Source organism: Coprinopsis cinerea (genome assembly GCF_000182895.1).
Source record: "Coprinopsis cinerea okayama7#130 chromosome 12 map unlocalized cont3.12, whole genome shotgun sequence".
NCBI lineage: Eukaryota > Fungi > Basidiomycota > Agaricomycetes > Agaricales > Psathyrellaceae > Coprinopsis > Coprinopsis cinerea.
In genome coordinates, this window is record NW_003307533.1 from 1,575,983 (window position 1) to 1,600,791 (window position 24,809).

Here is a 24,809-nt window from a genome sequence, read left to right on the forward strand (position 1 = left end):
GATGGCCAGTGTTTTTCGTCCCACGATCACGGCAGGCTCCAAGGGCCAGCCTGAGCGCCAGAAGTAGACGCCAGGTAGACGCTCGCAGGAATATAAAAGGGTGCTGATGAGTGGATTTATTAACACACGAAGTGCAGCAGTGGTGCTTATAATACATGGAATCTCCTGTCAGACTGATGGAAGGGGCTTAGAACTTGTACAAGAAGAAATATGAATCGAAAAAATCCACAATGCGCCCCCACCTACGCCTCCTCGCCAATAGCCTCTATCACCGCTTCATAGGTCAATTCCACATTGGAACCTTTCATCCGGGATGTCACAATGAGGTCATACATCGGAACGATCCACTGCTGGCCGAGTTCGGTGAAATGAGGAAGAACAAACGGCTCCAAGACCTCGTCGAGGAAGTAATTCTCCCTTGTCATAACCTCGACTTTCCAGCGTCGGACAGCTTCGACATTACTTGAAGCCCAATTGTCAACCCTCGAGGGAGTGTCGTCTTTTGTTCCGTCAAACCGGTAGTGGATCGCAGCCCATAAAAGGATGTAGAAAAATGATTCCACGTCGTGTTGATAACTGTGTCGGACGGGCTCTGTCGCTTTTCTTTTGAAGCGGGAGGTGGTAGTCGGAGCCTGTCCGTATAAGAGATGGTCGGACATGAAGGGAGGCGTACCGGTGCGATTTTGCGCAGCAGACTGAGGGACCTGATTGGCCCCGTTCAGGAAAGACGCCGTGTCCCAGTCGTTCAAAATCCCGACGACAGTCACTTCGTCATCTACGAGGGTTCTGACAAACATGATATTACTTTCGCTGAGATCGCGATGGAGAACATGCCCTGCTCTCCGAGCAGCATGATGGCCTAGTGGACCGTCAGCCTTACATAGCAATTTAGAAGGGAGAGCTCGGGAAATGCATACATCGGAAAACATCGAGCCAAACTTTCTTAAATTCCGCAACATTGTTGGTTTCCCATAGGATCTGGTATACGGGAGACAAAACGATACGGCGACTCCGCCTCTCTAAGTCAAGATGACATGTATTTAAATTGGGTGTTGAACGATCAAAGATCACTGTGACTTGATCGCATCTCTGTGCTGGGCGCCATTTGCAATAGGCGCCGGAGACTCGGGAGGTACTCATTGGAACGCGGAGTTCTTCGCTGACTGGACATTTTAACAGGTGAGAGAACAATGTCTATCATTTATTCGAACTCGACGCGCTCGTAAAACATAGCAAAAACGCGGAATGTGAGCTCCGACACAAGGCTGATACGGCTGAGAGTCTCGTTACTACAACGGCTAGAGCGACATGCAGACAGCGATGGTCGAGAATTTAAAAATTATGTGTAGCCTACCGCAGGGTAAAAAGGCGATTACATCTCCGCTCGAGGATACTATTCACATTCAGGGTCATAATAAACTTCGGGGCGTTCGTTCCTGCGAAGGAGAGGAATAAACACCACCATTCCAGAAAGAGACTTCAAAAAACTTACCATTCGACAGCAAACCTAAGAGAACGACCATCCCCAAGCAAAGTTGGCATCGCCGCTTTCAACGTATCCTCAGGATCGCGATACATCTCCGTCTCCCTATGCCTCTCGTCAAACACGATGACGAGCTTCCGAAGGGTGCTGAGCTGGACGAGTGCTTTCTCGAGGCTCTCCCAAGCAGGGCGACACTCGATGTCGGTCGCACCCCTTCGATCATATGCATCTGACCGAGCTTCGGAGATCGGATAGACCTCGAGTCGCAGCTCCTCGAGGGTCTTCATTTTCGCAAGCACCAAGGACAAAGGCCCCATCCAAGCGTCGAGATTGTCTCTGTAGATAACTGCAACCTCCAGCACACGAAGGGGCCATTTCGTGAAGAGAATAAATTCTGCGTAGATAGGTGGCGTACAAGTCAGTGTCCGGTGCTCTCCACAAAAAAAGGGAAACTATCAGGAAAGAGAAAACTCACGCGTGAGCGCAGAGAGCTGTGCTGAGAAATGGGACGGGAGAACAAAAAGCAGGCGGAATTCTTTCAGCGGAAGGTCTTCCAGCAAATTCCACAAAGCGTCCTTCACGTCGTGGGGCATACGTTGAGTGAACATGTTCTCCTCGGGGCTAAACTCGACGACGAGCCTTCGCAACTTTGACAGAGATAACGGGAGGAACTGGAGCTCTGAAAACGAGTCCCTGAGCTCCAGAACGTCGAGTTGCCCTAGCTCGTCGGCGAGGACCTGTGATGGCTCATTAGAGGTACGCGAATTCGAGGGGGAGATATAGGTTCTTTTCGACGAGAGTTGCTTGAGGTGAGGCGAGGTGAGGAAGAGGGAGATAGGTATTTGGATGAAGCGACCTAGTTTGAGGACTTTGAGTGCAGGCGACGATGCGAGTTCGAGGAGCGCACGTCGAACAGGCCTCGAGAGACTACGCCACTGAAGTCTTGAGCAGACTGCGAGTACCTGCAGGGTGGGCTTGACAGCCGTCAAGAGTTCGACAAGACCCGGTGCGACAGGCCTCCTCTCTCCCAGCCATCCAACCCTACCAGTCGAGGTCCACTCGTCCCCATCGTCTTCATCACTGGACTCATCAGACACTCCAAAGAAAAAACCGCCTCCATCAATGGAATTGTCGGCCAACTGGAGCGAAAGGATGTTGTGCACGAGGTTCGGGTTGGCCTTGACGAGTTCCCAGAGTCCTTCGCATCGACGCCCTCCAAGGCTTCGAATTAACGCTACGTTCTTGAACCGGCGCTCGTTGACAATAGTCGTGGCGTGTTGGTTAACCAGTGCGAGAGAGGAGAGGGTTTGTGCATCTGTCTTTGGGTCGAGATCGTCGATGACAGCGTCGAGGAGCTCGTTGGGAAAGGGGTCAGAGGCCATTTGGACGAGCAGTTTGGGGATGAAAAGAAAACGAAAAAGCAGGGGCCCAACGGTTTATATGCATGCTGGCATCGAAAATATGTTTGACAGGGTGAAAGGTAAAGCAAAAAAGAAGGCTGTCTTGGCATGGCCTTTGGTACAATAGAAGTACATCTTCTGGGACGATCGTCACTGGTTAGCCCATATCCGCGGACCGCACAGGAGCAGCAAAAGACATACCAATACCCGCTTTCCCTCAGAATATGTCCTTACAGACTCATTTGTCAAAAAATGCAGTCGAAGGGACGATCCTATACGGCCCATCAGGATATGCGACCAAGCATCCTCCGTTTGCGCTATCGTCTGGAGGCGGCACTCCAGTCGCCGTCCGTACCGTGACGAATGAAACGCGCCAGTGCATACCACCTTGATCTCCAGTCGCCCGAGGGCATTGCCTTTGGCTATACTTGATATATAGACGGTTCCTGTGGTGACCTGGTCGCCGTCGCCCTCGTCGTCGAGCTAGTTGGAGGACAAGACGCGCTTCCGATCCAACCGGCGGTACAAAGTTTCTGATAGGGGTGGTTTCATTCCCACGGCCACGACAGCAGACGTTCGCTGCTACTGACTCTACCGAAAGGGCCTTGCGCAAGTCCCAACGCTCGACTTCTTATCACACCCAAGCTTAGGCTACAAACATGCCCCTGTCTGAATGATGTATCAATTCAATGTGAAGTACAGTAACGAGAGTACAGGATTGTAGTAATAATTAAGGGGTTGTTGAATAAATAAGAGATCTCGATGAAGCTCAGTGATAAATAGTTACAGTCAGAATACAGATGTGAAGGTGGTTAAAGATATCTGGGTGACCAGTGCGCATTACTGAAACAAGAAAAGAAAAAAGACACCAAAACTGTTCTAAATCCCTACGCCTCCTCTCCAATAGCCTTCATCACCGCTTCATAGGTCAACTCGACCTTAGGAGCCGTAAGCCGAGACGCGGCAATGAGGTCATACAAAGGAACAAGCCAATCGCGCTTGAGCTCCTGGAAGTGTGGAAAGGCGTGGTTTCTGAGCATCCTGTTGAAGACCGCCTTCTTCTTGGTGAGAACGGTATGTTTCCAGAACGAGACGATCTCGGTGTCGTCGGAGATCCATTGGCTCAGAGAGTCGGGTGTTTTCCTGCGTGTACCATCGAGTGGGTAGTGAATGAAAGCCCATAGAAGGACCCAAAAGAAGGACTCGACGTCGTGACAGTAGCTGTGATGAACCGTCTGGTACTCCTCCTCTTCATCATCTGAATCCTCCACATCCGAAAATAGAAGAAGTTCGGACATGAAGGGAAGGGTTCCCGTCCGATGCTTGGCCGTTGACTGGCGTAAATTGTACGCTTCGTCCAGGAATGAAGCCATGTCCCAGTCATTGAGGATTCCGACGACAGTTTCGTCGTTCTTGAAGAACCTCCTCAAGAACATGATGTTGTTCTCGCTGACATCGCGATGTAGGACCTCCCCTGTCTTCCAGGCGACGTGATGACCTGCAGGACATACGTCAGTATGAAACAATTCGAGGAGAGAGCGTGACAAAATACTTACATTTGAAAGCATCAAGCCAGGCCTTCTGTAACTCCTCGACAGTCTTGACTTCCCACAGTGTCTGGTACATGGGGGATGCAATGATACGCGAGTTTTTCCGCTTCTCAAAGTCAAGGCCATGGATGTTACCCATTCGGTCACTGAAGGCGGCGCTGTAAAGCACCTCTGGGAAGTGCACCTTAAAGTCAGAATTCTCCTTCCGGAGGTGGTCGATGATGTTGGACTCCTCCCGAATGGAGGGTTGCCAACTGCCTTCCAAGGCGGCATTGTCAACGCATCGGTCGACAAAGGTTGCTAGAGTCCCATAAACGGTGGTCGCCCGTCCAAATAAACCTCGAGGTTTATAAAACAACGGCTTATTTCCGCCTGAGGTTGGTTTGGCGACTTCGTGGTCGTTGGAGCCAGGGTATTTGTAGGCGAAGAAAGAGCGGAGAGGGGAGGCTACCGGCGGAAAGGTCTGTGGGAGTACAATGCTGTTGTCGAACTCAGTAACTGGGGTCGCTTGAAGGAACGGATTGCAGCCAGCTTGTCGAGGAGTGGAGAAGAAGAAACCGACGATCATCAACGAGAAAAGATGTGGACTTGCAATGAAATCAATCCACTCCGAGCGCAAAGAGACCATGTGATCAACGTAGGCGAGGCAGACATTCGAATTGTCGACTAGGAAAGCGACATGATAAAATCGTTCAGTGCTGCCCAAGGACTCGATCACGCATTCGGTAAGTTGTGCTAGGCGCTCGCTGTCGATCCCTTCCGTTCTGGGCCTTTTGTCCACATGTCCTCCCGCGGAACTAGTCTGAGCAGTGGCGTCAGAGTCAGAACGAGCGCGTTTAGTGCCAGTCAAAGGTGTCGCGTCATCGTTTCCAGATTCGAATTCAGTAAACTTTGCAGACGAAAAGTTGGATGAGGCGATGGAGGACGACCCGGACGCGCCCATGGTCCAGGCCCTCGAAACTCGAACGTCACCCGAGAGAGGACGACTCGTACTGTCCCTGGACTCTGGGACCTCGCATTGTTCGCGCTCTCCAGGGTGTTCGGTGAGGTAAGATGCATGATCAAGTCCGTTCAGGAAGAGTACGTCGAGCTTCCGTCTGGAGATCCCATGTTTGGCGTATGTAACCCCTCTACCTCCCCGCGTCAAGTCAAGTAGATCCTCAGGGCCCAGCTCGTAAGCCTCCTTCCCATAGTACGGACGCTCCTTCTTGACGACGTCAAACACGGCAGGCAACAGGTCTTCGACTAATGCAAAGAAACGGGGATATGGGCAACACTCAGCCTCTCCCTTGCTCGAAAGACGGCGATAGGAATCGGCGACATCCTCCGACGAGTAGGTTACCGTTGATCCCGGGCCTACGAGGGAAGAGATGACTGATTGCTCGACATCAAAGACATTCTTAACGAAGTCGATCAAGGGAATGTCGGTGGCATAGGTCCCTCGAAGTTTGCGTCGGATAGACTCCCTGGTGGAATCAGCTCCGCAGTCGTGACCATTACTGGTTCGAACGTTAGACGGAGATAACATAGTGCTAGGTAAAAATACAGTTAAGCCCAAGCATGCACCTGAGGTCGTACCATAGTCGACATACCTCTTGGAGAGTAAAGTCAATGTACGCACACGAGTTTCTGGATGAGGACGTCCTTAGAGATGAGTGTGTCGGGAAGGAAGTGTTGGAATCACCATCGAGCCGAGATGCGGTTTATAATTACGAGAATTACCCAGCCAAACACTGGCAACAATGGTGGTTAAAAGGCAGGAATGGAAGAACACGAGGCGCCTCATTCGATCTCTGATCCGAATCACTGCGACACATGACGTCAGACGTCGGGCCATTGCCTTGACTGGCAGTGGGCGTCAAGATTCACCATGGCCTACATAAGAAGTGCCATCGTCCCTTCAGGCCTGCAAAAGAGGAGAGAGAGAGAAATACATTCAGAGGGGTTGTGATTATCGTTCAGTTCGACTACACGTACAAGGTACACTCGAGACGACCATCCAGTTATACGAGGGAGAGCAGCAGGCGACGGGCACAAAACGTTCAAGTAACAGCGCGAACAAGACAGGACTCGGATGTCAGGGCAAAGAGATGTGGAGTTGGGTAGGTGGATAGAGTGAAATAGAACGTCGCTCTCCTCTATATGGGCCAGAAGTAGTGACGAGGGTACGGAAGCCTATAATCAATGTCTGAGCCAAGGAAATCCCGATCACAACAGAACGACTCACCATTCCACGGAAAGCTGGACTTTACCATCAGCGCCCAACAGCTCCGGCATAGACGCCTCCAAGGTATCTTCAGGCGTAGCATACTCCGCAGCCTCCCTATCCTCTTCATTGAACACAATGAACGTTGATTCGAGATGTCCCTGTCCCGGTAAGACGCCATGCATCGAATCTTGCGTGTTGGTAAATCCAAGGATGAGTCGGCGAAGACTCTTGAACGGCAGCGGGGCGCTCCCGCGGGAAAGGCGTCCGAGGCCGAAATGGAATGGCCATAAGCAGTCTTTGATCTCCAGGACTTCCAACTGAATTTGCCGTTCGACGACAACGCGTTCCTCGGACGATGGAGCTTGCAACAGCTTGGGTATATCCGCATCGTCCTGGATTCCGTCAAAGCATAGTTGCTTTAGGTTGTGGCAAGCGACGAAAAGAGAGAAAGGGATCTGAACAAACTGGTGGAGCTTGAGGCTTTGAAGTACTGGAGACAATGCCAGCTCGTAGACAGCCCGTTGAACACTGGGTGAGAAGCGGTGCCAGCTAAGCGAGGAGCAGACTTCGAGTTCTTGGAGGACAGGCTTGACAGCGTGCAGCAGCTCGACCACCCCCGGGAAGGCGGGATCCTTCTTCGACAGCCATCCACGTTGGTATGCCGGGTAAAAGTACTCCTCTTTGCATTCGTCCTCTTCATCGTCATACTCTGAATCATCAGATGTGTAGCCATCGTCTCCTTCGTCGTCACCCTCCTGATCATCATCAGACGTGTAGCCGCCTTCACCGAAGGTTTCCCAACCGCTGTCAATCAAGGTGAGGGAAACAATATTGAGCGCGATGTTTGGATTGGCCTTGATCAAGTCCCACAAGCCTGGGACCCGGCGGCACCAGTTCGATGGACCGAATGTAACAGCCTTGAACCGAATCTTCCTGACGATGGCTGCAGCGTTGTGGTTGACCAGCGCGAGTGAAGAGTAGGTGGATGTATCCGTCTTCGGGTCGAGGTTGGCAGTGATCTTGTCGACGAGCTCGTTGGACAGAGGTTGGGGGGCCATGGCGACGGTGGAGGAGACGAGTCGAGTCGAGGTATCTTTATCTTCCTCGATTCTGACGTGAAATGTAGTAGTAACGCCAGATCGGAGATTCGAATCAGGTGGATGACTTGGACTTTGGTAGAAGCGCAAGGTTCGACGATCATCAGCCAATATCCGCGGACCCGATAGAGTCATGAACGACATACCAATAATCGTTCGAGTAACAATGGACATGAACGACATGGAGAATAAGGAAACAGACAAGAGACTCCCGATCATGACTGGCGACTGGCAAGAGATACCGTTTGCGATTGGCCCTCATCGCGCTGGGGCTATCCAGTGCCTGCAACAAAAGAGTCAGTCCCAGAGGCTTCTCGACGAAGAAACCGATTGCAAACACGAAGGAAAGTACGCACTTCAAACAGCCCTGGACGTCTTCATCTGAACATGTCTCCTGCACGAAGGTATCAGTTCGGTTCTCCAGACCGGGGGGTTAATTTGACAAGACCTACCACTTGACAATAACTTGAACCTTCCCGTCCTTGAAAAGGGAAGACATGCATGATTTCAGCGTATCCTCCATGGCCGCGTGCTCCTGTAAAGATTTATCCATGTTGATGATCACAACGAGACGCCGGAACGAGTCTCGCAGCATCAAGACCGACTCCAACTCCTGCCAGACACCAATCCTCTGGGTCGCATGCGGTCTTAGATCAGAGTGATCTACTTCCAACGTCAGATCCTCGAGAGCTCTCATTCGGTGCAGTGCTTGTGAGACTGGCGATATCCACGACTCTACCCCATTTAAAGGTTTGACAGCGATCTCCAGCGAACGAAGATTCGGCCACCTGGTGAATACACAAGTCCCTATCCAGCCAAACAAGTCAGCCAAATCGGTGAGGATCAAGGGCAGGCCGTTGAAAACACTCACTCTGGTCAATTTGAAAGGAAGGGTGCGACGCGTGTTCTACGCGGAGAGAATTAAGCGGGATACCGGCAAGTTGGTCCAGTGCCTTATCCAGCACAGTCGTATTTGGAGAAGATTTGCGCGGGTTTTCCATAGCGATGACCAGCCTCTGAAGATTTCGAAGAGACAACTTTGCGTCGGCGCGCAGAAGGGAGGACACGAGGAAATAAAAAGCCCATTCGTCGGACTCAACAACCTCGAGGACTTCCAACTGGCCCACCTCCCCATCCGGCCGCGTCTCTTCTTCAGCTTCAAGGTCCTCTTCGTTCTCTATGATCGTTACGCGCTTTAACGACAACCGCTTGAGATTGCTGCAGTCGAGGATAGGCGTGATCTCCATGCCCAGAATCCCAACCAACCGCAGGGTCGTCAACGTCGGGGCCGCAAAGAGGTCAAATAGAGCTTCCTGCACGTCTTCTTCGACATAATGCCACTGAAGGCACGATGACTGAACCTCCAGAGTAGTCAGGTTCCCCGCCAGAGCCTTCAGGACGTCTCCCAATTTCGTGTACGTGGAATCCGTGGTAACCCACCCGCAGCTCGGCGCGTTCACCTCGTCCGCTTCGCTCGAATCGTCTATCAATGTCAATGACTCCACGTTGTGCACCAGCGTTGGGTTGGTCTGTATCAGGTCCCAAAGGCGAGCACAGCGTTCCTCCCCGCGATGAGGTCCCAGAGCCAAAACGCTGAAACGGAGCTTTCGGACGATGGAGGCGGTGTTTCTGTTCACCAGGGCGGCTGCAGAAAGGAATTTGCTGTCCTCCTCTGCAGCGAGCTGCCGGATAACAATGTCGACCAGTTCATTAGGGAATGGAGAGGACATTCCTGAGTCTGTGGTCATGGGTCGGGGTGGAAGGAAGTTTCCCAGACCCTGATCCGACGATTAACGATTCAAGGTCTATCAAGGTCGTCGGTTCGAACCCCGGAGGATCTTGACATCGAAAAGGCCAGTCGCTTTTGACATCGATAAATTAATAGCAATAGCCACTGGAACTGGTAAAATACAACATCCTTAAATAAGGTCCATGGGTTGATTCATATCTGTCCTACAAATCCACTAAAGACAAAGGCAAAAAGTCCAAGCAGAATCGAAGAGTCCATACCGTACACTCGAGCATAACAATCATCAAACAAATTTTAACGAAACAACCGCTCCCTACTGACGAGCAGCAGGAGTCTCATCCGTCGTACTCTCGGGAGGGTAATGGCTCCCAGTGCTGTGCGCCGCTTCAAGGCCCGGGGGCGCAGCAGCCAAAGGACTGCTGTCAACCGGCACAGAGGGAAGAGCCGGGGCCGTCTCAGAAGTCTCCGCAGGTGCAGGTTGACCAACGGCTGCAGTGGATTCTGCTGGTTTCTCGGTTACCGCCGCCGAAGTTGCAGTCGCTGCACCGGGAGCTGGGGCACCATACGTAGCGGGACGCATTGCGCCATCCTGTTCGGGAGGGTTGGCATCCAGCAGGACATCGTTCTCCTCTGCACCATCCGATGCTGCCATGAACAACACGATGGACGTCAAGAGCGAGAAGAACCAGAAAATCCATCCAACAATCGCAATGTTCCTCACTAAACCGTCGCGCGCCTTCAAGTCAGATCGTGACGAACACGAGATAAAAGAACGAAAAAACTCACAGAAACCCCACTTGTTGTAGTAGGGACTGATCCCAAGCGTAACGTATAACATGTCAATCAACTCCTCGTCCGCCTCCCTAGCCATTCCATCCACCACGATCTCCACAGTAGCCCGGCTCGACGCTAGGAACCTCGTATAGGCCGCGAGATCCGCAAAGTAAAGCCACGAGCAGATGAAAACGACGAATGCGGGGATGAAGAGCGACGCTCCGCTTGTGAAGAATCCTCGAGCTCGCCGGCCCGCACGGTTGAAGATAAGCCAGATGAAGGTGGACAAGAGGAAGATGCAGATGAGGCATGCGAAGACGAGGATGATGATTCCGCTGGCGAGAATGTCTGTGATAGTATTGAAAATTAAGGCTCCAAAAATCGTTCAAAAGCTGAACTTGAACGTACTATGAGCTTCGACTTCAATCGTCGCTGGGGGAGGCGCCAAGTTCCTGAGTTCATTCTTGATCCTCTTGTATTCTGCGAACCCATACGCAGCTAAAAGTCAAGAATAAGAATCCGAACGACAAAACACAGACCAAAGTTCAAGTTATACTCACTAACGCCAATAGTAGCAACAGCCAAACCCCATCCAACAAACGTCATGAAGATCGAAACATATTTGCTTCCCTCCGTAACCCCATGAGTAACATTCATAGGAAGAACCACTGCCGTTCGAGATAGCAATCAATATTGAGACAGTCATATAACTCAGGGCGGATGCTCACCTTTGGGATAGGGACGGTTATGACCGCTTTCCGCTGCTTCAAGTCTGTCAGCCAGCGTAAAAAAGAGTATATTAGAAGAGTATCACTCACCAGCGGCATCGGCAGGACGAGCAGGCTCGGCCATCGTTATATTGTACAGTGTAGGTTTAGACGCAAATTAGGTATCAGAGAGGGCGTGAAGAAGCCAGAAGGTCGCATCCTACCCCGCCTTCCCATCGTTTTATTGGATTCAGATAGACAATACTTGTCCAATGAAACCATCGTCGGATCAACCCTTCCCTTCCGGAGGCGAGAAATCTAAATCCGTCACTACTCTCGCAAGTCCAGAGTGCGCGAGAAGATGAACAAGGGCAAGGGTTTGAGACTGCTGCAGCACAACAAGCGCTCAGGAGGGCACAGCCAATCGAGATCAATGTCATTGCACGCGAGCGGGGACGGAGAAAACGGAAGGATCAAAGTCGTTAGATCCGATCAAAATGCCAAGATGACGTCACCGAGCCCTAAAAAATCTGGGCACCGAGGCCGCAATTTCGAACCGGCCAGGGACGTCTTTTTGCAATTGCAGTCGAGGTACAGCGGTTACCGGTACAGAGTAATCCAGCATATGCTACATACAAATCGTCAGCCTGATGCGTCAAATAAGTTAAAAGAGTCTGTCATGAAGTGGAAAATCATACAACGGAATAAATACACCTAACATATCAATGCCGGGCCACAAACGCCTAGCGCAGCCCTCCATCATCAGGATACCTCCCATACTGATACGCAGGCGGCTGCGACGGAGCAGCTCCAGGCGGGAGATACGGCGACTGCTGCTGCTGCTGTGGATGCTGCTTCCCATACCCCTGCCCTCCTCCTCCATACCCAACCTGCAACGTCGGCGGAAGCTGCGAGCCCCCATAGTACCCACTATTCGGCCTATTACCACCCTGCCCCGCCGCCATCCTCGAACCAAAGTCACCGCTTAAAGGACTCCCCTGCGGACTCGATTGGTACGCGCTAATATAGTCGTAATGACTATACTCGTCCGAGACGTGCGAGAGAGGACGTGCGGCTGCTGCACCCGGAGGTGGTGGAGGTGGGAGCTCGCGGCTCACAGGTCGGTGGAACTGCGATTGCGGTTGTTGTAGAGGCGGTTGTTGCTGCTGCTGATGCGGTTGAGCGTAGCTATTATTCTGATGGAAGTTCGACTGGGGTGGCGGCTGTTGGTAGTATTCTTCTTGAGGCTGGGGAAGGGAAGGGGGAGCTGGTTGGGATTGGTACGAAGGTTGCGGCGCTGCCGGCGAATACGGGCTCGGCGAACCAAATGAAGGTGTCGACCCATTATCCAGTGTGTTGCCCCTGTGAGGTGGAGGCTGAGGTCTCTTGAAAGCCGCCGCTGAAATCTTACCCGTTCCAGTCGATACAATCGGGGGAGGTGGAGTGCGACTGGGCTGTTGCGGGATAAACGGCGACGGGAGGGTATCATTCGAGCCTCGTGTCGGTGCAGGTTGGTTGCTCACCAGAGGACTCGATCCCTGTCCAGTGGGATACTCATTGGGCGTCCGATATTCCGGCGATCCCAGAGCAGACGCAGGCGGGGAAGTCACGTCTGACAAGGAAAGTGCCGAAGTACCTTGGAAGCGGGGAGGAAGTTCGCGGTGGAGATGAGAAGAGGAATTCTGATGGCGCAACGCCTGGAAGCGGGGTGGCAAGTCCGTATCACCCAGACTCTGAGCCTGCAATGACTGGAGGCGGGGAGGTAAATTCGTCAACGTCGTATGAGAGTCTTGCGAAGGAGACGGCGAATCGTAGGGATTGGGATATCCATGCGATGGAGCAGACTCTGAAGTCTTTGGCGATTGATTCTGCGACTGCATCTGATACGATTGCGCATAAGCTTGTGCGGCCGTAATTCGAGGACTCGTTTGAGGAGACGAGGGCTGATACGACTGGGCGTAGGTTTGTGCTGCTGTACGCGGCGACATACTATCAAATGAAGCTTGGGGAGAAACCTCTCGGCGGGCGAACGGTGCAGATGGGGGTTCAAGAGGAGATGGCTCGCGTTCGGGTACAGACTCATTCGCAGCCTGGCCACCCGCCGCGGTACTGCGGCCACGGTCAGTAGTGTCCGACGGCTCAGCGTCCGGTTTCTTCGAGTCCTCTTCATCGTTTCCAGGGAAAGAGAGTTTGGGTGGTGTGAACCCGTTGTCGAGATCGAGATTGATCCCTCGTGCAGCTGCGGCGTCGAGTGCGCGTTCTTCTTCTGGTCCCAGAGTGGGTGCGGGAACACGGTGAATTGTCGACTTTTTCTCTGGTTCTTCAGGAGGTTCGTCGTCGTTATTAATGATTTCGACGTGAGTGCTCTTGATCCGTACATGCTCTGTTCCGGTATGTGAGAACGCTTCTATAAAATCAAATTACAACTTACTCTCTGGCGATCCTTCTTCAGGCGGCGGTATCTCCAGCGCGGGCACAGGAGCTGGGGCATTGGGCGGTGCTGGCGACGAGGGTTTCTGGTTTTCCGGCTCTTTCTTGGTCTCTGGGAGCGGTGCTTGGGCGCTTTCCGGGGACGAAGGCGCATTGTCGACCGAAGTCATGTACGCGAGAAGAGCATTGTCGTCATCGGAAATGGGCGATGTGGGCCGTTTGTCCGCAGACAGCAGTCGATCATCCTTAGCGGCCCAAGGATTATCTTGCGCAGGAGGTATCTTGGGAAGGGGAGAAGCTTCTGGTGGAGGGAGGTTGGCTTCCCCACTCAGCCGACCACGCCAAGAGCTGGTCACATCCTCTGTCCCGGTCTTGGCCTCAAGTGCCTCAGCTATTGACAGGGAGAAGGAATCTCCGAGTTCGTGTCGGGTTGTCAGAGAAGGTGGTTCAGGGCCTGACAAGAAAGAACCAGGCGGTGGGTAAGAATCCTGTCGATGCTTCACTGGAAATGTGGCGAACCGCCCGCCAGGTGAGGTAGTATCGATTGGTGTGCTGATTGTCGGTGCCCCAAATTCATCGACGTTGTAGGGAGCACTGGTGGTTGCCGGGGAATCGAGACCACGGTTGGGTCCTTTGGGTGGCAGAGGGAGGGTATTGATGGTTGGTCGAGGAACGTTGAAGTCTTGCGCCTGGGGCGCCAGCTGCGGTGGTGGACCTTGTCGCGGACCAGGGGTTGCCGAAAGCGAAACCTGGCCTATGCATCTGTCGGCTTCGTTCATGATAGACTCGACCTTGCCGTGCCCGTAGTACATGCTTCGGGGCATGCCAGGCTGTGTAAACTCCTCCGGAATCTCGGATATGAGCAGCTTTCCGAATTCCCCTGCAATCTTGCCCTTCTCGCAGCATTCCAGCAGTCCGCCAAACTTGAGGCCCATCCACGTCCGCGTACATGAGCGCTTGTAGTCGCCTATCGCCGCCTCTTCCGTCATAATGTCTGAATCGAGAACCCTGATCTCGTCTTTCAGACGGTTGAGGAGATCCGTCTGGGAGTCGAAATTCTTATGTTCTGGATTCATCTTGCTGAGTTTCCTTTCTGCGTCGTCTGCCTTTCGTGATACCGTCCGTCGCCGTCGTCGCATTTCGTCCAGCGCCTCCTCACGCGACCGAATCGACTTGAGGTTTTCACGGATGACATGCCCGTGCGCAGCATACTGCGACAATGCAGTTGAGAAATGAAGTAGGAGGTTTCCTGAGGCAGTTAAGATATTCTGAGATCGGGCATCAATGTCAACACCGCACTTGAAAGGGTGCGACTGCACTCACGCCGAGGTCGTCGCCCTCCGTCTGGCCCCAAATCTTCAGGGCATCAGCAGCTTTCGTATAGTCCGAAGACAGCTTTTGCAAGCTTTATGACGATATGTAAGTTTATATTGCATACTTTACAGAATACATACGAGATTAAAACACTCTTCTCAAGCGTTATGAGATCCTGCAGGGGTCGTAGGTCCGCATTGCCCCCAAGCGACGGAATTGTCGTGTTGTGGGCGATCTTGGTCGCCGCGCTCTTGAACATGTCTTCGTTTTCGTCGTGGTCGTTACACTCCCCGTCGTCGTCGTCGCCGCCGCAGTCGTGGAGTAGCTGTTGTGGTGGTCGTTAATCAAGCGTGAACCCGGGAGTTATGCACAGGTCCACCATCTCCGTCATCACGATCACGTTTGTGCCGAGCCACACAGCCTCCGACACCAGCCCTCCCAGCGTTCCGTCATTCAGAGTACAAGGCGCCTATTTTTAACTTCAGACCCTCTTGGTTCTGACATGCTCAAGTTATCAGAGTATTTGTGATTGAGGTCAGGTTGAAGATGCGTTTCTATCCGGCAATACTCCACTGAAGTCAGCATTCCAATCCGCGGAAGGGGGCGAAGCGAAAGGCCCCCTTATTGAGGACATCGGGTAGAACCAAAATGTTGCTAAATCGAAATGAAACACCATGGAAGACGCTCTTGGTGGAGATGTCGACATCGATGAAGCCATTGGCGCAGAAATGAAAATGAAGCCCCAGTACGACTGTATTTTGGTATCCGAAGGGGGCCTAAAGGCTTCGGAAATTCCGCCGTAATGAAGCCAGTTGGATACGGAATAGACGTTAGCCGATGACTTGGGTCAGAGGGCTACAATATATCCACAAGGCACCTCACCGCAGTCGTTCATTGCATCGATATGAAGTAGCGGGGACCCTCGAATCTTCTCGTTTCTGACATCAGACGATCGAAGGATGGTACGATGGAGCGATGTGATATCACAGTGCTCCCGCAAAGGAGATCACTGAGGAGGAGGAGGGGATCCAATGGGCGGATCGACGGATGAGAGCAACGTGAAAAAATAGAGGAAAATACGAAGAGAAATCGGGTTGAAAAGAAGCCCCAAACGCGGATCCTTCGGTGACGATTTTGATGGCGCCTCGGAGGGCGCTTAGATAAATTAGCGCGTCTCGTGCAGGCAGGGACGCGTTGACGCATCGAACATGTTTTATTGGTCTATCTCGTCAAAGCACAGCTTAACGTCTGGTGACTAGAATTCGAAGTTCAGGGCTTGTAAGGAGGACACGGCATGTATACATCGGCCCGGTCGAATTCGAAGGTAGCCTGTCGTAGAGAGGGTTCTGCGAAGTCGAACCCCGTCGAATCTCGTGCATTCTACCGATACGGAATGTAGGGATCCTAGAGCACCCTGCGAAACGTGCTCGCTAAAGAGAGGAGAGGGTGTTGGCCTGGATCAACACTTTACCGATATCGCGGACTAAGAATAGGGTGCGAGCGTGTACGGTCAGGGCCTGCGACCTTCGAATAGTCTGGCTTCAGCCAGCTGTCGGCTAGAGTTTATGCATCGCTTGTGAGTCAAGTGAGCTCAATTCCGTACCCTTGCAGACTGCGTACAAGGCGAGCCTTTGGAAAGACGTCCTTGAAAAGCGTTGCCCGTAAGTCGTAGAGAACAAAGAAATGGCCTATGGATCTCGTGAGGCCACTGTGCCGTTGAGGGCCCTACGGCCGCCAGTGATTTCGTCTTCGCAGTCCGCCTCAGTCGCCTTGCTACGTATTGTCGTCGTGGATGGTCCGGTCGCAGGTGGTCGCAGGTGGTCAGACGAAGACCCCTATTCTGCCGGTATGTGGCCGGACCATCTCCGCCATGACTCATCCACATCAAGTTTTGCGCCTAGCCACACAGCCTCTACCAAGCTTTCCTCAACGCGCTCCACCAGCCTAGGCTCAAAACTTCACATTGAACGAAGTGTTACCCAAACCTTATACATACTTACACCCAATTTTTCCACAAAAGCTTTCGTCATGTTCCCGAGCCGCCGCGATTCGCGAAGATGTAACGGTATGGGCCCTTGACACACTGTTCTCGAATTCACAGCAAACGTTTGTTCGGTTCTATCACCATTCTCCGTGGGCCCAGCTGTCGGCGCCCCTGTATTTCTCCAGGGTTTATTCATGCGCAACAGCGTTGTTGCACGAAGCTCCAAACCTGGGATCTTCTTACAAGGGCGGCTACATAAGGCGGACGATGTATCCCAGGGTCCCTCTCGTGCCGCCAACATCATCCCGTAACAATATCCCCAACATTCAAGGGCGATCAACTCAACGAGGCTGACTGACAACCACCCAAATTGACAACCACCCAAATTTTTATGGGTATATATATATATATATATCTACAACTGGACACAATCCCCATCTCTTGGCCTCACTGGCAACCACCAACACCACCAACACCACGACCACTATGACGTGTAACCCGAGCGCGCATTCAAATTGCAAGCGAGCAGCGTCGGCGTATAGCCCGACTATCGAGGACGTGTTCTCCGTCCGCCGCCTCCTCCTACACTTCGTGCCTGCCGAACTGGCCATCTCCATCGTCGAGCTGGCAGAGTACTGGCCCAGAGTCACGACGACGCGTGAAGCGTTCTCCGGACCGGGGGTGATACCCACAGGAGGCAGCGACGGCGAATGGTGCTACTCACTCTCTCCTCCCATCCCCAGCGACCCAGAACGCGGCATCAAACCACGACGAATAACCTTCCACCTCGAATGCGTGTCCGAGTGCACGTACGACAGTGCGTTTCCTTCTTCCTATAATATGCCCCGCCAAACCCATGTAACTAACTCATAGTCTCATACTTCAGGTATATGTTCGACGTTCACCTTGTTCCACGCAGCCATCATCAAACCGCAGGACATTTCTCAAAACATTATGCGGGACCCAGTGGAGGAGTATCCCGAGCGGACGGTCCACAGCTGGAACATCAGCAATCCAAAACGATGGCTCGTACAAGATATCGCGTTTACCTGGCCGGAAGGCATGCGCGAACAGATTGTTTGGGACGAAGATGACGCCGCCGAGGGCTCCAAACAAGGACTCGACCCCCTCCTTCACAATTTGACTTCGGGGGATAGGATAGCGGTCATGGTCCGGGGACTGGTGAGTAGTGCCTTCCGCGTCACTGTATCCATGGAGAACGGTGGCTGACCATGAATGAATGCGTTTAAACAGATTCCCGGGTGGATGAACTGCGTGTATACTATCACGACCGACATTCACTATTCCATATGATCCTTCCTTCCTTTCACGCTTCGAAACCATTCGCTAGACTGCCCCCCTTTCGACCTTCTCCAGCCTAGACGAACCCTCTTTACGCAACGACGCCTTTCACGACCCCTAGACAAAACAACAACAACCACCCCTACTTTGTTTGCTTCCTTTCACGAAACACCCGGACTCTGTTACCATCTATTAGACTTCTCCTTTCACCCATTTCACATCACAATCTCCACTTCACATGTTATTCATCGGAATTTATGTACTATGCTCCTTCGTCTTCCACTGTCAGCCGCTTTTGGCACATATCTCTCTCCACCACATCTTCCTTTGGGACGGTTTTTCATATCTAGTTCATGAAAAACTTTATCATACACCACACCACACGTGTAACTAGTTTCGAACCTTGTATAGAATGGTTTCGTTGCCCTCTTATCGATTCCTCGAGTTCTCTTCCTCCCTCCTCCCTCCTTATTAACATTCATTCATTCCTCATCTTCGCCTGGCCTTCCATCCATCCCACACCTTCACCGATTCCCATCCTCCTTCAAAGCTAAACGCTAATCACTTAATCATTCAGCGGCCTGCCTGGCCAATGAACACCACGCCCCCACCCCAAATCTCCTTGAACCTAGACCAAATCCTCGCCACACAGCGCCTCCTCCTCCTCCACTTCAACCTCCCCAGCGAGCTCGTCGTCTACATCCTCGACCTCGCCGAATACTGGATGAAACAATCCACTTCCAAAACCACCGAAGAGCATGCCATAGTCGCACATAATACTAATAATACCATGTCGGACAGCTCTGAACCGGCGGTGTATGCGGAGAAGAAGTATCTCTCTGTCCCTCCTGTGTCTGGTTTGAAAGGCTGCGGCGAGTACGACGACTCGCAGTTGTCGTTTAAACCCCGGAAGGTGATCTTCCGGTTGAGGAGTTGCGATCAGGGGCGAAGTGGGTTTGTCGAACTCAGAGGTGGGCATTTACACTCCTCTCTCTGAACTTTGGCCGGAACTGGGTGTTCGTCCCTGGTAGGAACATACCAGCAGTGTTGGTCGTGGTTCGAAGTGGGAATCAAATCCACCGGCCCGTTGGCTACTATAGAGGAACGACGATGGCACTTGCAATACAACGCCCACGCATCGCGCTACCGCAGACCGCACGAAATCATTTGGGAAGAAGAGCAAGTTAGTCGACCCAGCGGTGTGGACTACTCCCCCGCCATCGACGAAAAGTCGGGTCAAGGATCGGGCGCTGGCTTTCTCGAAGCTCTTACCGCCCACTCTGAGATTTCTCTTTATGCCTGTGCAAAGGTGCGGTCGTCCCTGTTCTCATGTTTTATGAAGGACGCGTGTATGTACTGAGAAAATGGTACATTCTTCTTCTTCAAGTTTCCGGGGTGGGAGAACCACGTGTACAACGCTGAAGTAGACGTATTCTACCACCTCTTAGCTTGACCTTCTCCCCTCCATCCACTGTCCCCACACCATACGCACAAATCGCAAACCCATTACACCAACCATGTATGCACTCCACTCCTACATCCTACTACTCGCAATCGAAATAATTCCCCGGGATAACAGATGGACATCCTTCCCTATCTAAACTCGACCAACGAGAGCCAGCGAATGGAAAGGAGCAACAAACATTCAAAACGATCAATTAAAAAAAAAGCAGTTGAGCGACGACTCGTGACAAGGGGCCAGGGCCTAGCCCAGCTACGAAAAAGGATGGACTATTACCTTGTTTGGTCGGACAATCATCGGGGTCGTCGCAGCACCGCAGGCACGCTCTCTTGGCTGATGGTTCGATCAGTTCGACGTAGTGGTTGTAGCTGTAGATGATACGATTATGCCATGTGTTTGGCGTTAGTTCAGGAATTGATTGCTATAAAGAACTTCGACGGTGCGTACCCGGTACACACGCTATACTCGGGGTTCCCGATTCCGTTCGACCCGCCGCTCGAGTCGTACTGCCCGCCTTCGTCGCCCACGTTAAGTCGGTCCAGGAGACTGGGGTTTATGCATCCCGTTACTGAAAAGACGACCATCAGTTCTCGCACACAAACTCCTTGTCGGCGCGGCGTAGAGACACGTAGAACTTGAACGCACGTTGGGTATACCGCACACCATTCACACCCGACCCCGTGGTATAGTCCACGCTCGTCCAAAACTCTTGCGGGAGCTCGCCTTGAGCATTCAAATCGTATCTCGCTAAAGGCGAGCAGTATGTCGTCGTTCCGCCGGGGAACTCACTCTCGCCCACGTCTGTGTATTCTGTTCTGGAGTGTGTGTGTGGCTTTGGTGAGAGCTCCGAAAAGCGAGGGATGAGGATGGATGAAAACGCACTTGGGAACGATTAAACTATTGGATTGTCAGAAGATATCAGGGGAGTTTATGGCTTAAGGAACTGACCAGTAGTTGTCGGGTCCGTTTATCGAGACCATATTATCCGGCGAGGTCACCAGTGCCTCCTCCTGTCTGCTTCCCAGTCGATAAGCGGGGCCCGCCACGAGATTGTGAGCCAGCCCAAGGGCGATTAGGAGATAAATACGCATATTTGATCAGATAATCCAAAAGCGCGAGATTCAATCAAGACAAAGATGAGCGGAGAGGACGTTTGAATGGTCGGCGGAAACAACAATCCCCGCGGGCGCTTCATTCAGTCAGCGACGATCGGGCGGTGGCTGACCGACATGGATTCGCAAGCGCTGATAGTGAGGATATCACCCACGTTCCACCGGGGTATTTTAAGCTTCGAGTGCGTCATATACACCTTCGCGGAGAATGAAATATTGACACCATTTGGCCACGAGGATGTTCACCAATGACGAGGGGATGGCGGTTTGCGCGGGTCGAAAGGGACTAAGTAGGCAGTAGTACTTCGCCAGATGGTCGTGTTGGAATGGCTAAGGGTGCTCGAAGAAGAGAGCATCGTGTTAGAGAGGCGTTACATCGGATCCCCACTTTGATGCACACGTAAGTAGACACATACGGTTGTGACATGATTGAGCCAGTGATACGGTCAAGACCTTCTATTCCAAGACAAATACATAGCCTAGTTCGAATCCCCCAAAGAACCTGACAGAGAACCCTCTATGTACTCGTGTTACCAAGAGAAAACAAGAAGTGTTTTGAAAACGAGAATTCTGAATTGAATGCCTCCAAAAATGACGTTGAGGACCACCTGAAATTTAACACACCGAAAAGAAAAATACATAGAAGTACGAAAGCGAGAAGAACCCTGACAATTCCCAAGAAAAGATGTAGATGCGTTGTCCTCTGCGGTTTAGTGAGAGGCTCGTGGAGTCCTTGTTTGTGACTGTGACTGTGGTGGTGGCCGGTGGGGGTTGATGCGATATTGGTGCTCGTGTGTGATGTGTCGAAGCAGGCCGGCGGATGGTGTGCCTGTGTGATGGTCCCGATCTATGAGTGACCTTTCTGGAGATTTAGTACTGGAATTCGATGTGAGCGCTAGGTATTAGATAGACCGATAGAACACGTACTTGTTATAAACGTGAAGCCGAACTAAAGAGGTCACGTACAATGTTCTGCCCTGTAGGCCGTCCAACCTATGAGACCAAACCGTGAGCACAGACCCGAGTGGCAAATATGATTCACGGGCGCACCTTTACTCTCCAAAAACTTGTCCATCGCCGTGAACGCACACCTCCTCAACTCCCTCTCCAGTAACCACCCATCATCACACTGTACCACCCCACAGTCGTGCAGAATACCAATCGCATCGAGGAACCAGACCCGTGAGCTGAACTCGGCGTTCGCAGTCGTGCCCGGCACCGGTATGACGACCGTCTTGAACATGGGTGTAAGACTGTCAGGCCCGACAATATCCTCGTAGCTCCCCAAGAACCCAACATCAGCCAGCCGGATGATAGCCACTACATGAGGAGAGCTGATCACATCCTTTTGCTCCTTCTCAAATTTCCACTCCCCGATGCTGTCGGCGCTGTCAACGACGTGGAAGATGGTCCCTGACGAACCTATTGGTTTCTGTGCGGGGTTTGGGACGAAGAATGCCCAGTTCCAGGACGCCAGTTCGCCTCTGTAGGATAGGACGGCGTAGAGGAGGCCTGGCTCGAGCTCCTCGCTGCTAAGGGGGTGCATAGCATCCGGAGTGTCTGGGGAATCCATAGTCGTCGCTGCTCCTAACACCGAACCTGTCAATACCGTCAGCCCCTCGCATTTATGATTCAAGGTGGAAAGAGAGATATTTACACCGCAAACCGAGATGATGGCAGATAAAACCTTCCGATTCCTTGTGGCCTCCAGGGCATAAGCCTGCCACTGCCAATACGGCCAAATAAACTTCGATGTGACGTCATCGAGGGCGCCGTACATACGTGATCGCAATTGCTTCCAAAGGGATTTATGGAACTCTATATTTCGAATTTAGGCCAATGGCATTAGAAGGGTACAAGGAGAAGGGTGGATGGGCCAATAGAAAAAATGATGACATTACTCCGTCTTCCATTCCAAGACAATGACGAACGTCCTCGAACCGTCGGGTAGAACCACCATATCCGACACCAAGGAGGTGCCGTCGGTTCTCTAACCTTCGAGATAGTACCAATCATGGCTCTAGTTTGTGTCCAATTCAACCCAGCCTCGATCTTGAGCCTCAGGTTGCTGTGCATTAACCTCAGTGGAAGGATTCGAACGTCATTCTCATTACGGAAAATGAATCATCCGGCTATTAGACACTCGTACTCATAATCTGTTCAACGAGGCAATATAAGTAAAGAACATACGTGAGCGAGGCTCGATTGTGGTATGTATTGGTCAGAGGGAGGGGAAGGTCAGTTCGAGATTGTCCAGGATTCCTAACGAATAGACGCCGGACCATGAGCCGGTTCAAACTTCTCCGCCATGGGCCGCCCGGTATTTGGCCTCGATCAAACGAGGCAATAGGTGAAGAACATCCTTGACTGACGCTCGAGCGCTCGAGCCTGGTATTGGTCATGGTATTGGTCATGGTAGGAGGGACAGTTCGAGATCACCCGACGGAATACGAGTGAGACTCGAAGGGAAACCCACATAGGCACTTCTCGGCGCTGTGGCCGCCGGTGGTGGGTATCATACGGGCTAAGCGAGGTGTTCGTCCTATTCATGTTCTAAGCTGCGTGAACGGACAGTGACCAGTGGTATATGACTGGATTGTATTCAGAACATATCCCTACGAAAGACCAATTAGTCAAAAGCATCAGAAACAACTCCAAGAAAACAACTAACCTACGAGGTCCATCGAGCAAACCTCGTTTCACAAGCTGAGGGAGCAACTCCTTCAAACTTTGATCCAACGAATCCCAAGGAACACTGTCGTTGCCGATGCCGGTGCCGTACCGCAGCACAAACACTCTGAGCATCTTGAAGCCAGAAGAGACGAGGACGGTATCGAGGTCCCTCCAAAACATATAGGGCCAAGCACCCTCCGTCTTCTCGATCGTCTGCATGATACAAGGCAAAGGCTCCGGAGCCAGCTCCTCGTTGTACCCGACCTTGAGCTCAAACCTCTGGAGAACGTTATCCACGGACGCCAAACTTCTGAGCGCCGTCAGAAATTGGGGTAGGATGTCGTGCCCAGGAACGTTATCGATGAAGTACCCGTTGGTGTGAAAAGTAAGCATGGATAGTGAACTGAAACGCGTAAAGTCGAGGATCTGGAAAGGGAACGGGGAGGCTATACAGGAACATATATCCGCATAACACGTCAACGAATGTAAAAGATAGAAACAGGAAAGAGTAGAGTCACCTTCCCCTCCGAATAATTCCTTCGAGTCAAGCATGTGCGTGACGCGCAAATTGGTCACCGTTGCAGCGCATTGCGCCGTTACCCTGTCCCAAACCGATTGCATCGCGTCATCCCAGAGTTCCGTCGAGACCTGAAGACTCGCGAGGCCGCGGAAATTGAGGGTTGGATTGGGCGCTTTGAGAATAGCGTCCACGGCAGCTGCAGCTGTCGGGGCCAGATTGAGCATTCGAAGATTGCCAGCCGGGGCCGTGGGCGACAAAGCTTGGCCTTCGTTCATCGACAAGTCCCCATCGTCGAAGGGGACAATACTGATAGCATTGAGCGAAAGCTCGGAGATATGGCCGTACTGAACAAACGGTGAGATATCTATCTCGGAAATCCGGTCAAGGTAGATCTTCCGCATCGTAGGCCGCGCAAACAGATCATACAACGCTGATTTCAAGTCATCCGGCAGTGTCGACCAGTGGATATGCATCCCGCAGATCCACAGCGCCTGGATCATCGTCAACTTGCGAAGAAGAGGTGCAATATCAGGTGAGGTTTGGAGCCACCCGTTTTCTTCGAGGTCCAGGAAGTTTCCTCCAAGGAACATCCCCCGCACAGACCGTGCCAGTGCAGGTCTTGCTTCGATGAGCTTCAGAAGATCTTTGCAGCGATTTGCGATGTCGGGCTTTCCTATGATCATGATTGTGTTGAATATCGCGTCGCTAGTCCACTGTAGCCATGCCTTGCATACGAGAGAGCAAGCCGATAGACTTTTGGAATCGTTTTGACGGGATAATTCAGCGATAACAAGACCTATAACTTCTATCGGTAATTTGGACATCTCTTCTCGTCGTGTGAAGTCGTTGACTTGCTGCAAGTCTGTCGGAATGTTGTGGTTCTGGTTCAAGATGGACTTTGATGTCGACTTGAGCGCTGGCGAGCACGCGTCGCGTGATGGGAGATGGTGGATTGGCCTTCGGTTCGAACCCCAGGCTTGCCACGTTAGCTCAAAATCTCGCGTCGAGCGCCGTAGGTTGTGTTCGTAGTAAAATGAATTGT

At 52.1% G+C, this 24,809-nt stretch overlaps 9 protein-coding genes across 9 annotated transcripts; 1 reads left to right on the forward strand and 8 right to left on the reverse strand.

Annotated features, from left to right (window-relative positions):
- Positions 1-242: 242 nt before the first annotated feature.
- Positions 243-2,865, reverse strand: CC1G_07297 (other/FunK1 protein kinase; the record flags this gene model as incomplete). The annotated part of the gene is made up of 4 exons (XM_001835103.1): positions 243-859; positions 1,402-1,436; positions 1,493-1,877; positions 1,959-2,865. 4 exons carry the CDS (start codon positions 2,863-2,865, stop codon positions 243-245), a joined length of 1,944 nt encoding a protein of 647 aa, XP_001835155.1.
- Positions 2,866-3,770: 905 nt separating this feature from the next.
- Positions 3,771-7,922, reverse strand: CC1G_07298 (other/FunK1 protein kinase; the record flags this gene model as incomplete). Its single annotated transcript, XM_001835104.2, has 3 exons — positions 3,771-4,381; positions 4,440-5,932; positions 6,661-7,922. The coding sequence occupies 3 exons, from the start codon at positions 7,920-7,922 to the stop codon at positions 3,771-3,773; spliced, it is 3,366 nt and encodes a 1,121-aa protein (XP_001835156.2).
- Positions 7,923-8,096: 174 nt separating this feature from the next.
- Positions 8,097-9,487, reverse strand: CC1G_07299 (hypothetical protein; the record flags this gene model as incomplete). The annotated part of the gene is made up of 3 exons (XM_001835105.2): positions 8,097-8,133; positions 8,192-8,546; positions 8,611-9,487. The coding sequence occupies 3 exons, from the start codon at positions 9,485-9,487 to the stop codon at positions 8,097-8,099; spliced, it is 1,269 nt and encodes a 422-aa protein (XP_001835157.2).
- Positions 9,488-9,802: 315 nt separating this feature from the next.
- Positions 9,803-11,163, reverse strand: CC1G_07300 (hypothetical protein; the record flags this gene model as incomplete). The annotated part of the gene is made up of 6 exons (XM_001835106.2): positions 11,082-11,163; positions 10,992-11,027; positions 10,824-10,931; positions 10,672-10,761; positions 10,276-10,611; positions 9,803-10,209 (listed from the first exon to the last, which is right to left on the reverse strand). Exons 1-6 carry the CDS (start codon positions 11,113-11,115, stop codon positions 9,803-9,805), a joined length of 1,011 nt encoding a protein of 336 aa, XP_001835158.2. The 5' UTR covers positions 11,116-11,163.
- Positions 11,164-12,692: 1,529 nt separating this feature from the next.
- Positions 12,693-15,609, reverse strand: CC1G_07301 (hypothetical protein; the record flags this gene model as incomplete). Its single annotated transcript, XM_001835107.2, has 7 exons — positions 12,693-12,850; positions 12,961-13,353; positions 13,402-14,668; positions 14,724-14,805; positions 14,855-15,039; positions 15,177-15,268; positions 15,597-15,609. The coding sequence occupies 7 exons, from the start codon at positions 15,607-15,609 to the stop codon at positions 12,693-12,695; spliced, it is 2,190 nt and encodes a 729-aa protein (XP_001835159.2).
- A 1,575-nt stretch (positions 15,610-17,184) lies between these two features.
- CC1G_07302 (hypothetical protein) lies at positions 17,185-18,997 on the forward strand (the record flags this gene model as incomplete). Its single annotated transcript, XM_001835108.2, has 3 exons — positions 17,185-17,515; positions 17,585-17,880; positions 18,578-18,997. The coding sequence occupies 3 exons, from the start codon at positions 17,185-17,187 to the stop codon at positions 18,995-18,997; spliced, it is 1,047 nt and encodes a 348-aa protein (XP_001835160.2).
- A 1,048-nt stretch (positions 18,998-20,045) lies between these two features.
- On the reverse strand, positions 20,046-20,553 carry CC1G_07303 (hypothetical protein; the record flags this gene model as incomplete). The annotated part of the gene is made up of 3 exons (XM_001835109.1): positions 20,046-20,277; positions 20,345-20,359; positions 20,411-20,553. 3 exons carry the CDS (start codon positions 20,551-20,553, stop codon positions 20,046-20,048), a joined length of 390 nt encoding a protein of 129 aa, XP_001835161.1.
- A 731-nt stretch (positions 20,554-21,284) lies between these two features.
- Positions 21,285-22,590, reverse strand: CC1G_07304 (hypothetical protein; the record flags this gene model as incomplete). The annotated part of the gene is made up of 5 exons (XM_001835110.2): positions 21,285-21,421; positions 21,541-21,567; positions 21,625-22,173; positions 22,357-22,392; positions 22,506-22,590. 5 exons carry the CDS (start codon positions 22,588-22,590, stop codon positions 21,285-21,287), a joined length of 834 nt encoding a protein of 277 aa, XP_001835162.2.
- A 586-nt stretch (positions 22,591-23,176) lies between these two features.
- CC1G_07305 (hypothetical protein) lies at positions 23,177-24,450 on the reverse strand (the record flags this gene model as incomplete). The annotated part of the gene is made up of 3 exons (XM_001835111.1): positions 23,177-23,189; positions 23,246-23,693; positions 23,766-24,450. 3 exons carry the CDS (start codon positions 24,448-24,450, stop codon positions 23,177-23,179), a joined length of 1,146 nt encoding a protein of 381 aa, XP_001835163.1.
- Positions 24,451-24,809: the final 359 nt, after the last annotated feature.